We start from the raw sequence: 12,641 nt of genomic DNA, 5'->3' as shown, positions 1-12,641 counted from the left end.
GGGTAAGACACTCGCCTGTGAACCAGAAGACCCGGGTTCAAATCCCACTTACTACCATTGTGTCCCTGAGCAAGACACTTAACCTTAAGTTGCTCCAGGGAGACTGTCCCTGTAAATACTGATTGTAAGTCGCTCTGGATAAGGGCGTCTGATAAATGCTGTAAATTTAAATGTAAATGTACTCAGTTTTAACGATTGTATTGCTAGTATTTGCTATTGTAACAGAGTTGTATTGTGGGTCCCACCCCTACTGGATGGGCACAATGAAACATATCTATCATGAGAAAGGGGTTATGGAAAAGAAAAAGTATTTTCTTTTTGTAATGCCATGCGGGTGAAGGAGAGATGAGATGGAAAAATAAATGGGTTTTTAAATAAACAAAGGAAAAAAAGACATGATGGCCAAAACATACATAATTCATTTACTGCATTTATCAGACACCCTTATACAGAGCAACTTACAATCAGTAGTTACAGGGACAGCCCCCCTGGAGACACTAAGGGTTAAGTGTCTTGTTCAGGGACACAATGGTAGTAAGTGGGGTTTGAACCGGAGTCTTCTGTTACCCGCTAGGCTACTGAACCTAGGCAACCCTACCAAAATAATACAAACTCAATGTAAAGCATTCATCATAACAGGCATAAAATACCAACATCCACAGTGCACGGACATAATAATCTAAGATAGAAATTTGTGCTGATAACATACTGTAAAGTACTAGACACGTGTTACCTGAGCCAATGCATCTGGTCATTCATAGTTTTGGCATGAAAAGCTTTGATATTGTAATTGTGTGATAAGTCAAATAAAACATTTATATTTTTATGTGATCTTAATTATGAACTGTTTTTTCAGTATAATCTGATAAATGCATACCGTTTTCTGTCTCAGAGTAACAGATTTTCCCAAAACATACATTTCTTCTCATAACTATTGTGCACCACAAAGTCCTCTAAAAAGAACCATTGGCACCAAGAATCTGAGACTGAGCAGTTCAAATTAGAATAAAAAAATGCATTGATCAATATTTGTGTGAACTTACAGTTCTGCATTTCCAAACTTTTCCAGTGGCCCGTTTGGGTGTGAGGAACGTCTTAGTTGACGAGGAGTCCATATTCAGCCTGCGCGTGAGTTGGGATATAGATGATGCCGAGGTGGAGAACTTCCGTGTGTCCTATGAAAGCCAGCGGGGAGACAGAGCCGAGGAGTCGGTATGTTTGCACGTCAAAACCTTGTTCCTTCAGATCTATACTCTGGTATCTCTAACCGTGGGAGATTCCTCCTGTAAGCGCAGCAACCCAGATAAACCCATGATTTAGGTAACCTGACCAAACGAAAACCCTCTGCAGGCGCCAGTAGGCTGAAATTAATGATAAACTGTATACAGTTCAAGTATTAATGACTAGAACATTACACCGTGTTGAAGAACTAGGCCATTTTATTCTACTGCCAGATTATGGCTGACTGCTGAAGAGACGGAGAAAGCCTGGCTCCTTTGGGACATTATAAATATATGGCACAAAACTGTAATATATGAGAGAATGTGGTAAACATTTTATACACCGGGCCCCTCAAGGGCTACTCAGTGCTCAAACACATGGCAGCGCCGGAGTGGCACTGCATTCCCATAATCCCGCAGGAGAACGCAGGGCGGATACAGAAGTCTGTTTTAAACAGAAACCGGTGCATGTGTGGGTGTGTTGAAATACAATGATTCCGTTTACTCCACAAGCTGTAACATTGACATTACATTTACGGCATTTGGCAGACGCCCTTATCCAGAGCGACTTACAACGTGCTTCAGTTACCATCGAGGAAGAGATCAATTCCGGTTCACTGGGACCCCAACTATGAATACATCAATTTTATTCACTCTGTTGTAGATTCTGTACACAAGTTCGACAAAAAGAAAATTACAATTTAATCTAAATATTCTTTAAAGAGGAAGGTCTTGAGCTGTCGTTTGAAGGTGCTCAGTGACTGAGCTGTTCTGACCTCGAGGGGAAGTTCATTCCACCACCGAGGGGCCAAGACGGAGAAGAGTCTAGATGAGCGTTTTCCTTTTACCTTCAGAGATGGGGGGGACCAGGTGAGCAGTACTGGAGGCTCGGAGTATACGAGGTGCAGTGCGAGGTGTAATAAGGGCTGTGAGGTAGGATGGTGCTACTCCATGTTTGGCTTTGTAGGCCAGCATCAGTATTTTGAACCTGATGCGTGCAGCTACTGGGAGCCAGTGGAGGGAACGTAGCAGAGGGGCGGTGCGGGAGAATTTGAGAAGGTTGAAGATCAGTCATGCTGCTGCATTTTGTAATAGTTGTAGAGGTCGGATGGTACATAGTGGTAGACCAGCTAGAAGGGAGTTACAGTAGTCCAGTCTTGAGATTACTAAGGACTGAACCAGTAATTGGGTGGCCTGGGTTGACAGATAAGGGCGGATTCGTCTGATATTGTAGAGAAGGAATCTACATGAGCGGGAAAGATTGCTGATGTGAGTTGAGAAAGAGAGTTGGTTGTCTATTGTTACGCCAAGGTTGCGGGCAGTTGCAGAAGGAGAGAGCTGCGAGTTGTTAGCAAGATCCTGATGTGGTGAATCTGCTGGAATGAATATTAGTTCAGTTTTGGTGGGATTGAGTTGGAGGTGATGGGCTGCCATCCAAGATGAGATGTCGGTTAGACATGCAGAGATTTTGGAAGCAGCATGTAGGTCAGAGGGAGGAAAGGAGAAGAGGAGTTGTGTGTCGTGGTAGGATAATCCATGTGAGGAAATGTGTCTATGTGAGGTAGAGGTGGATCCTTTCCAAGTCACTTGGTAAGATCGCTCATCAAGGTAGGAAGCAAACCACTGCCATGCTGAGCCCCAAATTCCAAGCCTCTTCAGTATTGTGGTTAACGGTGTCAAATGCAGCAGAGAGGTCGAGGAGAATAAGAACCCATGACAGTTTTGCCAATCTGGCTGCATGTAGCTGCTCGGTAACTGCCAAAAGGGCAGTCTCGGTGGAATGAGCTGTTCTGAAGCCAGACTGGTTAGGATCCAGGAGGTTGTTTTGTGATAGATGGAGTGATAGCTGGTTGTAGACACAGCACTCAAGGATTTTGGATAGAAATGAGAGGAGGGAAATGTAAATGAGTCTGTAAATGTTGATGTCTGTAGGATCAGCAGTGGGTTTCTTTAGGATTGGAAGAACCCTGGCTGTTTTAAAGGCGGATGGTACATGGCCAGATGAGATTGAGCTGTTTATGATATAAGAAATGAAAGGGATGAGGTAAGGGGAGATGGTTTGAAACATTGCAGAAGAGACAAATACAACGATGGACAAGAATGGACTAACAAATTTAACATTGAGGTTGCCCTTGTTAAATGGGTAAAAATGGAACCGTGGATGAATAAATGTATTGGTGATACATCATCTGGTGAATAAAGCATGCTATCCTTGCAAGAAAAGGAAAATACTGGTATACTGTTAGATATCGGTACAATATAGCATAGTATCGAGTGGTTTATAGCAACCTAGGGTCCTATTCTCAACCTTTAGGGCACTATTTTATATCTGGCGCTAAGCATGGGACTTATTTGCTAGTGATTTTAGTGATTTTGGGAGAGACCATCAGCTATAACAGTGATATTCTTGGTATGTCTTTAAAAGGAAACAGACCTGTAACCAGAAGGTTGCAGGTTCAAATCCTGATCCACCAAGGTGCCACTGAGCAGCAGTTCCAAGGACCAAGGTGGGCAGCAGTGGCCTAGTGGTTAAGGAAGCGAACCCTATAATGAATCGGAGAAGGAATCGAGAGGTTATGGGTTCAAATCCTGAGGCCGCCAGGTCGCCGCTGAGGTACCGAGGAGCGGTTCCCACACTGCTTACCACGGCTTTTTGGGGCAGTGGTGGCCTAGCGGTTAAGGAAGTGGCCCCATAATCAGAAGGTTGCCGGTTTGCCCTAGGGAAAGACACCCTGGAGCAACTTAGGGTTATGTGTCTTGCTCAGGGACACAATGGTAGTAAGTGGGATTTGAACCTGGGTCTTCTGGTTCATAGGCGTGTGTGTTACCCACTAGGCTACTACCCACTTGGCTACTACTACCACATAATCTAAGATAGAAATTTGCGCTGATAACATACTGTAAAGTACTGGACAGATGTTACCTGAGCCAATGCATCTGGTCATTCATGAAAAGCTTTGATTTTGTCATTGTGTGAAAAGTCAAATTAAACATTTCTATTTATTTATGTGAGCTTAATTATGAATGTTTGCTCTGTTTTTTAATTGCATGTCTGTCTGTTTAATGACCGTCATCCAATGTGATTTTCAATTCCACGCGCTGTGTCGGCTGTGCAGGACCCGTGGCTGGGGGTGACAGTTAAACCTGTCCCCTCCACTGTTTTAATTTCCCATCCCAAGCGCTGTGGGTCAAGTGAGAGAAGATGGGGCTGGAACAAAAGACATTCCATTATCTTTTCAAGTAGCATTTAGGTCAACAGTAAAGTAAGGAAAGTGGAAAGAAAAAAGAACGGCTTAAGCGAAGAGTCAAATGAGGACAGGCTCCTGATAGAAAGTTTCTCGAACACCACTGTGTTCCACTCCACTCCAATGAACCTCCATTTCAGCACCGCAGGTTCGGGGGACAGTTCCATGGCAGTTATAGCAGTACAGCCCGCAGTTTTAACTGTGCATAGTTAAGTAATAGTTTTAGAATTAAATAAAATAGAATAAAGGAGAAAAAAATACACTAAAAGGGGAATAAGGCTAGTAAAAATCTGTAAAAAAAAATAAATAATGGAAGCAAGACATTTATGAGAACATAAGACACAGACATCATGGGTAGTGGATATGCATTCTCCTAAAGTGCATGAGGCATAGATTGTGTAACAGTACAGATTGCAGTAGACAACAGTGACCATTCAAATGGTTGGGTGTGAGGTGTGGTTTGTATGTCCTCATTCAGCACCCTTATTGCCTGAGGATATAAACTCCTCCATAAACTCCTCCTTGAGCAGCTTGTGTCAATTTTACACCTTCCATGCTGCGTAGAAAAGAAACAGCTTCACTGCTCTGAATGCAAATGTGTTCAATAAAAGCGTGAGGCTTTTTTTATATTTACATTACGTTTATGGCATTCACAAGACACCCTTATCCAGAGCAACTTACAATGAGTACTCAAAGTACTCAGTGTCTTGATCAGGGACACAATGGTAGAAAGTGGGATTTGAACTTGTGAACCTTGAACCTTTGTGGTCTTCTGGTTTATATATAATTACATTATGAAACATATTGAAGTACAAAATAATAAGTAGAGTAATAGTATTGAACTTAATTACTTTTCCTGAGTAACTTCATGATTGAAATTTGCGACAGTGTTGGCCTAGCGCATAAAGAAACAAACCTGTAGTTGGGAGGTTGCCGGTTCAAAACCCGAACCGCCAAGGTCCCACTGGAAAAAGGTACCAGGTCCCCTTGACCAAGGTACCATACCCACAAATGGGTTAAATGCAGAGGATTCATTTCGTTGTGTGCTGCAGTGTTTCAATTTAAAAAGTTTTAAGACTGACTGATGCAGAAGATGTCTATTAACACTTTCTCTCTCTCACATCAACTCCATGGCCCTAAGACTTCCCCTCTGGTGTCCCTTGACAGGTCGTGGTACCTGGGAACCAGAGGAGCGTCCAGCTGCAGCCATTGTTGTCGGACAACGACTACACAGTGAAGGTCACCCCCATCTATACAGACGGAGAAGACACCTTCCTGGGTCTTACCTCCAGTGGAAAGACATGTAAGTGACAGAAGACTTTTGATCATATATGGCCAAATGCACACTTTGAGTCATATCCAAAAGATCCAGTTCAGAAATATTTGAGAAATGAACTGAAAGAACTGAATCATTCTTTAATACAGATGTATTTAATTACCACATGTGAATCAGCGTGTGTGTGTGTGTGTGTGTGTGTGTGAGTGTGTAAACTTGCCTTGCATTCAACCGTGCCTAGTTTGTCCCACTGGAGGGGATTCTGGGCATGCACACAAGCGTTCACTTCTAATAACCCTGATGAAGGCCATTCGGCACAGCAGAAGCCCTCTCGATGAGGTGCTAATGAGTCGGGGAAGCAGCTTTCCCCAACTCGGGGCAGCTCTCCAGCTCTTCATGAATAACAGCATTACCATTAATGACTCTTAAGATCAGAAATGGAAAATCCCCTGTGAATATTGCCGCTCCCCCGTAAAACGTCCACAATGCACCAAAAGTGGCTTCAGAACAGATTTTCATTTATTGCGCACTTCCAGCATAGAGTAGAGCGGTTTACCTCCACTTAAGCCTTCATTTATGCAGAATAAAAATAGATAGTATATCTTGCATAAAATGTCAGCATTTAACAGTCAACACTGAATATTGGACAATTTAAAACTTGATTCCAGGTCATTTTATGAATGTAGGCCTTATAGAAACCATTTGGGTTGAACAGTATCATGATATTTATTCATGTACAAAAACCAATCATTTTTGCTGATGATTATGGGTCACGTGAAGTGAATGGTATAATGATAAATTGGGCATTAAAATACCGCATTAGGAAACAGATGCTTAGACTGCATCACAATTATGAAATTGTAGATTATATGAATGTTTAGAATTGTCACAACAGTATATATTTTTTGGTCATGGCCATGATTGAAGTGTTGACTTGAGTTCTGTTTTCCCCACTCAGTGCCTCTATCCCCACCAACGAACCTGCGGGTATCTGAGGAATGGTACAACCGCTTCCGCATTAGCTGGGAGGCCCCGCCCTCCCCGACACTGGGCTACCGAATCCAGTACCAGCCAATCTCAGGTAGGAGCATGAACCCCAAAAAGCTACGTCATGTCTTGGGTTTCTGGCACTGACGGGCATTACTGGATCAGAAACTAAAAAAATCCAGACCGGGATTTTGTGTCAACCAACCGTACACTACAGGCCTAGTTCCCTTTTTTTCTGCTCTTCAGACAAGACTGAGACGTGGTTAACCTTACTTTCTTGTGTGTATTGGGTTGTATTGTATATACAAGAGATTGTATGCTTTGCATAAATATTTTTTTTTTCGTGCATATCTGCAACCATCTAAGGCAAGATGAGGTTTCCACATGTATATGACCAATGTGTTTCCATACTAGACCCCCAGTAGAGTTTATTTATATGTTCTCTCATGAGCACAAGCCACAGAATGAATCTGGCTTTTCCAGTTGGTTTGCAAATTAATTTGTGCCAGCTTACCAAAGAAATTGGTTTAAAACTATAATATTCTTACTGTTCAGTTTTTCTTTGCCTGATTTACATTGACAAAATAAAAATATGAAATAGAAGGGATACAAATTTTATTTATTTATTAAAACCTGTGATTATGGCACTTTTCAGGAGTTTATTCATCTGCTGTACATTTTTTTTTTATCTTTTTTCATTTGGGGAGTACAGACTGTGTGCATATAAAGGAAATCATGAATGTTGTAATCTCTCGTTCCTCCGTTAGCACCTGGTCCTGCTCTGGAGACGTTTGTGGGAGATGACATCAACACCCTGCTGATCCTTTACCTGCTCAGCAGCACCGAGTACCGTGTCAAGGTCATGGCCTCCTACACCACCGGCTCCAGCCATCCCGCTGAAGCCAGCGGCAAAACACGTGAGCTTCTTCATGACTGGTGGCATTCATATGAACAGTGTGAGGGGTCGTAGGTCGTGGGTGCCTACTCAGTATCAGTCTCCCTTACTGGGGTGTTTTCTTCTTATGAGGCGCTGAGGCGTCTGCAATCAAGACTTGTTCATGTCGTAGTTACTGATGGGCAGGTGCACATATCAATATTCAGACAGAGGCGTCGGGGTTATAACTTTCTTCTGCATAGGAATGTGAAATCGCATTAGCAATAAACATCTGAGCCTCATCCCATCAGAAACAAATGGATCAGCTTTCTCGCGGCCATGCATCAAAAAGGCTGCGCCGTGTCACAATATAAAAACGAGCCGGAATCCAATTTCACTGCTGCTCGGGCTCATCATGAAAAAAAAAAAAATTCTCCATTGATCTGTAGATTTGTGTCTGATTCATCTTCAGCTCTGCATAATTGCCCCGCCAACTGCATGCTAATGCTCAGCTTGGAGCTGTCCTTTTGATACCCGGGCCTCGTTCCAGTCCTCCTAAAGGAAAAATGAAACCTTTGACCTCTGATTGCATCTGATTTCCACTAGTTGCAAAATAACCTTATTAAATGTTTATTTTCCCAATAACATTCCCAATGTGTTGATATAGAAGGGCAGAACAAACCATAATAAAAAAATGCAATAACAAAGATTTAAAGCAAATTCCTAGCTGTTTCAGTGTCATTATTCTTTGTCTTTTTTTTTTTTTTAACTTGGCTTTCATTATAATTTTTCTCTCCTTTCCTGAACATAAGACGTTTTTTCTTTGAAAAAGCTGCTGTCTTACATTTACAATTCTTATATATGGCAGCAAATATAATATTATGTTACAAGTGTTTTAATAATTCTTGGACGAATAACTCTACTTATATTGATCTCTATGCCTTGTTCTGACCCAGATGTACTACGATATAACATATCTGTAGTGATGTGAGTGCCTATTTATTTCTGAGTCTGCAGCAAAAAAAAAACAAGTAAACAAGCAATATTGTCATTCAACTTTTTTCCATCTCGTTCCCTGACTTTAACCATTTCCATGTGGTGTTTTAGAGCACATGACCAGTGACACATATATTTGTACATCCTGTATGTTTTAAAAAGGCAATAGTCAATCGCAGCTGCCCTTTTAGAACCACGGCAGTCGGCCACGCGTGAGCGCAGCTTGTTAAAACCCCGCGGCAGCCACCGCAGTCGCTGCCCTCGCACTGAAACGCTCAGCTGCGTTTTGCCACATGTTCTTCAGAGGCCCACTCTCAGGACGTTTAAGGACAGCGGCGAGTGTTTCTTTGCGCAAACAACCGGTTCCCCATTGGAATTATGCTCGCCATGACCGCATCACTGAAAATGGGCTAATTGGAAGAGACGCCTCTGTTTTTCTGTCGCAATTAGTTTGCATTTTGCAGAAGAGAAGCCTTTATTTTGTTGTGGTTTTGCAGAACCTTGTCTGGTTACCATCAGACCTGGATTATAGGGCCCTGGTTTTGTAAGATGTGTCATTCTCTCCATTGTATTTTTCTTACTTTTGTGTCAGCATGTTTTCTCATACTGGAGAATATTGACCTTAAACGGCTGCAGGAAGGTTTCTTATGAGTGTACAAAAAAATTGAGTGTACAAAAAAATTGTACAACATTCAAATAATATATATTGACAAAAACACAAAACAGGGAGGCAAACATTTTAATGATAATTTTTTTACTAAAGGAATAGCATTTTTTGGAGGAAGGTTGAGTGAATGTTGAGTGAATGTTGAGCTCTGTCCTTTGTCACATCCTGCAGTGTACCTGGGAGTGACGGACCTGCGCACGTACCAGGTGCTCAGCACCAGCCTGTGTGTTCGGTGGCAGCCCCATGCCCAGGCCTCCCACCAACGCCTCACCATACAGCCCCTTTCTGGTGAGCACTACTTTTTTTATTATTTGTTATGTGTGCCTTTAGTTTTAGCTGTGAGTGAAAAGGTTGATTTTGACTAGAATCGTTTTTTGTTGCTTTTTTAAATACTAACTATAGATTCTGTGAAAACAGAGTGGAACACAGGAGAAAGGGAAGAGACCTTGTGCTCCATGTTGCCAGATTCGGCAATTTTGAATTTGACATTTCGGAATAAATTGCTTCTTGAGAAAATGTTTTCAGGTGCTCAGTTCCTCAGTTGAGACAGTCAAGCTTGCAGTTTTGGATGATTTGGGGCCGAAGAAAATTAATATCTGGCAACACAGCCAATGCTTTTTTGTGTCTGTTACATATTGAAAGGAGAAGATTAGCATCATCCAGTATGGGACTTTGTTGTAAAAACTTTATTAAAGTTCTCAGAATGTCACTCAAATTGAAAGTGTTAAGTGTGTGGGTGCTTTTTTCCTCCTTTCCAAGCTATAGATAACTTGGAATCCTGAAGACAATGGGACATTAGTGAAGGAAAAAAGTGAAAGTGAAACACTACAACACAGCACACAGTGCACACAACAAAATGTGTCCTCTGCATTTAACCATCACCCTTGATGAGCAGGGGGCAGCCATGACAGGCGCCCGGGGAGCAGTGTGTGGGAACAGAACTTTGCTCAGTGGCACCTAGGTGGTACGGGATACAAGCCGGCAACCTTCTGATAATGGGTCCGTTTCCTTACCCGCTTTGAAAAATGGATCCTGAAATTCTGACATGAAAATTATTTTTGAATAGAGGAATCAGCACAAAGCACCACAAGACATGGGCACGTTGGCAAATGTACCCAACTGTAGATGAGACATAAGGTCAGCTGTGCATATGCAGAAGTAGCATTTTTTTTATTGCTACCTGAGGGGCAGATGCATTCTCTCTGCGCACCTGCTGAAATTGTGAGAAAGTGCAGGACACCAGGCGGCTGCTTTGCTCCTCTGCTGTAGTTTTTGGGGACGTGAATATATATTTTTTTTACTACTCACGTCACACCTCAGGATTTATTCATGGTTCCACTCGTGAAAACTCTGAGGTTGTTCTTGTTTGCACACCTGATTCGGCTCATCAGCCATTCATGGAAAACATGAAATGTGGATGCTGGGGGATGCTGGGACGCTGTGGACAGAAAATTGGACATGGAAAGATGGCAGGTTGTATGTCTGCAATAAAATAAGAAATCTCATTATCTTGTCATCCTGCACTTGGCAATGCTTTCATAAACACCCGTCTTTGCGCTTATTTAACGCCGTCAGACTTGAACCCTAAATAGTCTAATCTGCAAAAGAGCAGCTCTCCTCCCTGCATATCTAAAAATCCCACCCAAGCCGGCAACTCCAACGTAGAGTGCATCATGGGATTTAGTGCCTCTCCTATGTAGCTGCTGCTGCATATCTGCAGGCTGTTTTCCGGCTGTCACTTATTCCTACCGTCCTACTATTATCTGTGCATGAATGACATGTTCAGGAACTTGTAGGATTCTTCTTAATGGCGTCTTGTGGCACTAGAGCTAAGTTCGGCATATTTGTTCATCACCTTCATCGCCAGTCATTACAGAGAACTAGCAATTAATTGCACTGGAGAAGAATAGCAGATGTAAACAGTAAAAAAAAAAAAGTCTGCCAAAGATGTGACTGGACTGCCAAGCTGCAGTGTTTGTTTGAAGAATCTCTCAGAGCAAGACGTGGCACTAACTGAGGCGGGCTGCGGACGCATCGCGGATTGATGTCCTGGGTCCTTAAAGGGAAAATAAGAAGAGGCTTTAACAAGCAGATGTCACATCTACGTCTTTAATCCCACTCGGCTTTCATGCGAGGGCGTATTTAGCCGATGTTTTGGCTCTGTTCGTCTGTCATAGCCACATATACATAGAAAAATATATATCTGTTTTGTAGTGATATATAGTATACAATTAAAAAAAAAAGAGATTTGTTGGAGATTTCTGAATTATGAATACTTTTTTTGACTGATTTCAGATAATATGGATGATAATTTAAGATACTAAACATTGTCATCAACACAAAAAAATATACATTTCACTGTAATGTAGTGAATACACAGATGGACATGATCTGAATTTAAGTTTATAAATTTAAGGTTAGAATTGACCCTTGATGTGTGTATATTGGCCTGACCAATGACTCCAGTGTGTATATTACCTTTTTGCAGATGGAGAGCAGATGGAGGTGAATGCAGACGCCGCCACGTCTCACCACTGCTTCTACGACCTCGCGCCCAACACGCAATACAGAACCAGCGTCTACACACAGCTGCAGGACATGGAGGGTCCCGCTGTCACCACGGTGGACACAACTCGTAAATATTTCTGTTACCGGCTTCCATCCATGACGAGCTATGAATCTAACTACATGTATCAGAATTATATTAGATGTACATTAGCATTTGCATTCAAACCGTTACTGTGAATGTAGGAATTGAACACACTGATTTGTGCAGGTTTGCACATTAGATGCTTCATCACACTCTCAGCGACCTATTTTCAAAGCACTAAAGTAGATGTGGAGATGATGATTCCCTCAGTCTGCAGGGAATCATCTGACCCCTACTCTGACCCCTTCCTGTTAGCATGTCACATGCGCAAAGAAGTGCCAGCAGTGCTGCCAGATGTGTGATTGTTTCAGCCCACAACTGTCCAAAAGTATACACAACACTGCTGAAGTGTAATCTGATACATGTATATCCACGACTACCTTGTTAACTATTCCCAACAAAGCGGTTTTTCACGAAATGAAAAGTGCCCAATCTGGCAACACCGAATGCAAGACGCTGTCTCCGTGCTTCCTTCCAGGCCTGCAGGTAGATTATCATGACATTTACTAATGAACTAAATGAACCATCCTGTATTTTAATTTAGCTTAGCGATTGCAGCTAATGAGCTATTTGCTTTTTCTCTCTTTTACTTGATGATGGCAGATGGGATCCTTCTGCTAAAAGACTTGTTTGCCCCATACTTGGCTGTATAGCCCAATATAGTTCCCATTAACTACACAGAAATATTTTGCCAGGGATTTCAAAAGGATTAGAGGATTAGATTTT

At 42.1% G+C, this 12,641-nt stretch overlaps 1 protein-coding gene across 3 annotated transcripts in view; it reads left to right on the top strand.

Annotated features, from left to right (window-relative positions):
* col14a1a (collagen, type XIV, alpha 1a) overlaps positions 1–12,641 on the top strand; it is an 84,378-nt gene that overhangs the window by 34,292 nt on the left and 37,445 nt on the right. For all 3 annotated transcript variants that reach the window (XM_028985835.1, XM_028985837.1, XM_028985838.1), the window contains exons 19-24: positions 1,070–1,212; positions 5,633–5,768; positions 6,700–6,822; positions 7,496–7,645; positions 9,437–9,553; positions 11,754–11,900. In XM_028985835.1, the coding sequence (XP_028841668.1) occupies positions 1,070–1,212; positions 5,633–5,768; positions 6,700–6,822; positions 7,496–7,645; positions 9,437–9,553; positions 11,754–11,900 (816 nt within the window). The remainder of the gene's footprint in view (positions 1–1,069; positions 1,213–5,632; positions 5,769–6,699; positions 6,823–7,495; positions 7,646–9,436; positions 9,554–11,753; positions 11,901–12,641) is intronic.

The sequence above is a fragment of the Denticeps clupeoides genome, chromosome 7 (genome assembly GCF_900700375.1).
Source record: "Denticeps clupeoides chromosome 7, fDenClu1.1, whole genome shotgun sequence".
Classification (NCBI taxonomy): Eukaryota; Metazoa; Chordata; class Actinopteri; order Clupeiformes; family Denticipitidae; genus Denticeps; species Denticeps clupeoides.
The sequence above is the reverse complement of the archived record's forward strand: the minus strand, read 5'-3'. Positions and strand labels throughout refer to the sequence as shown.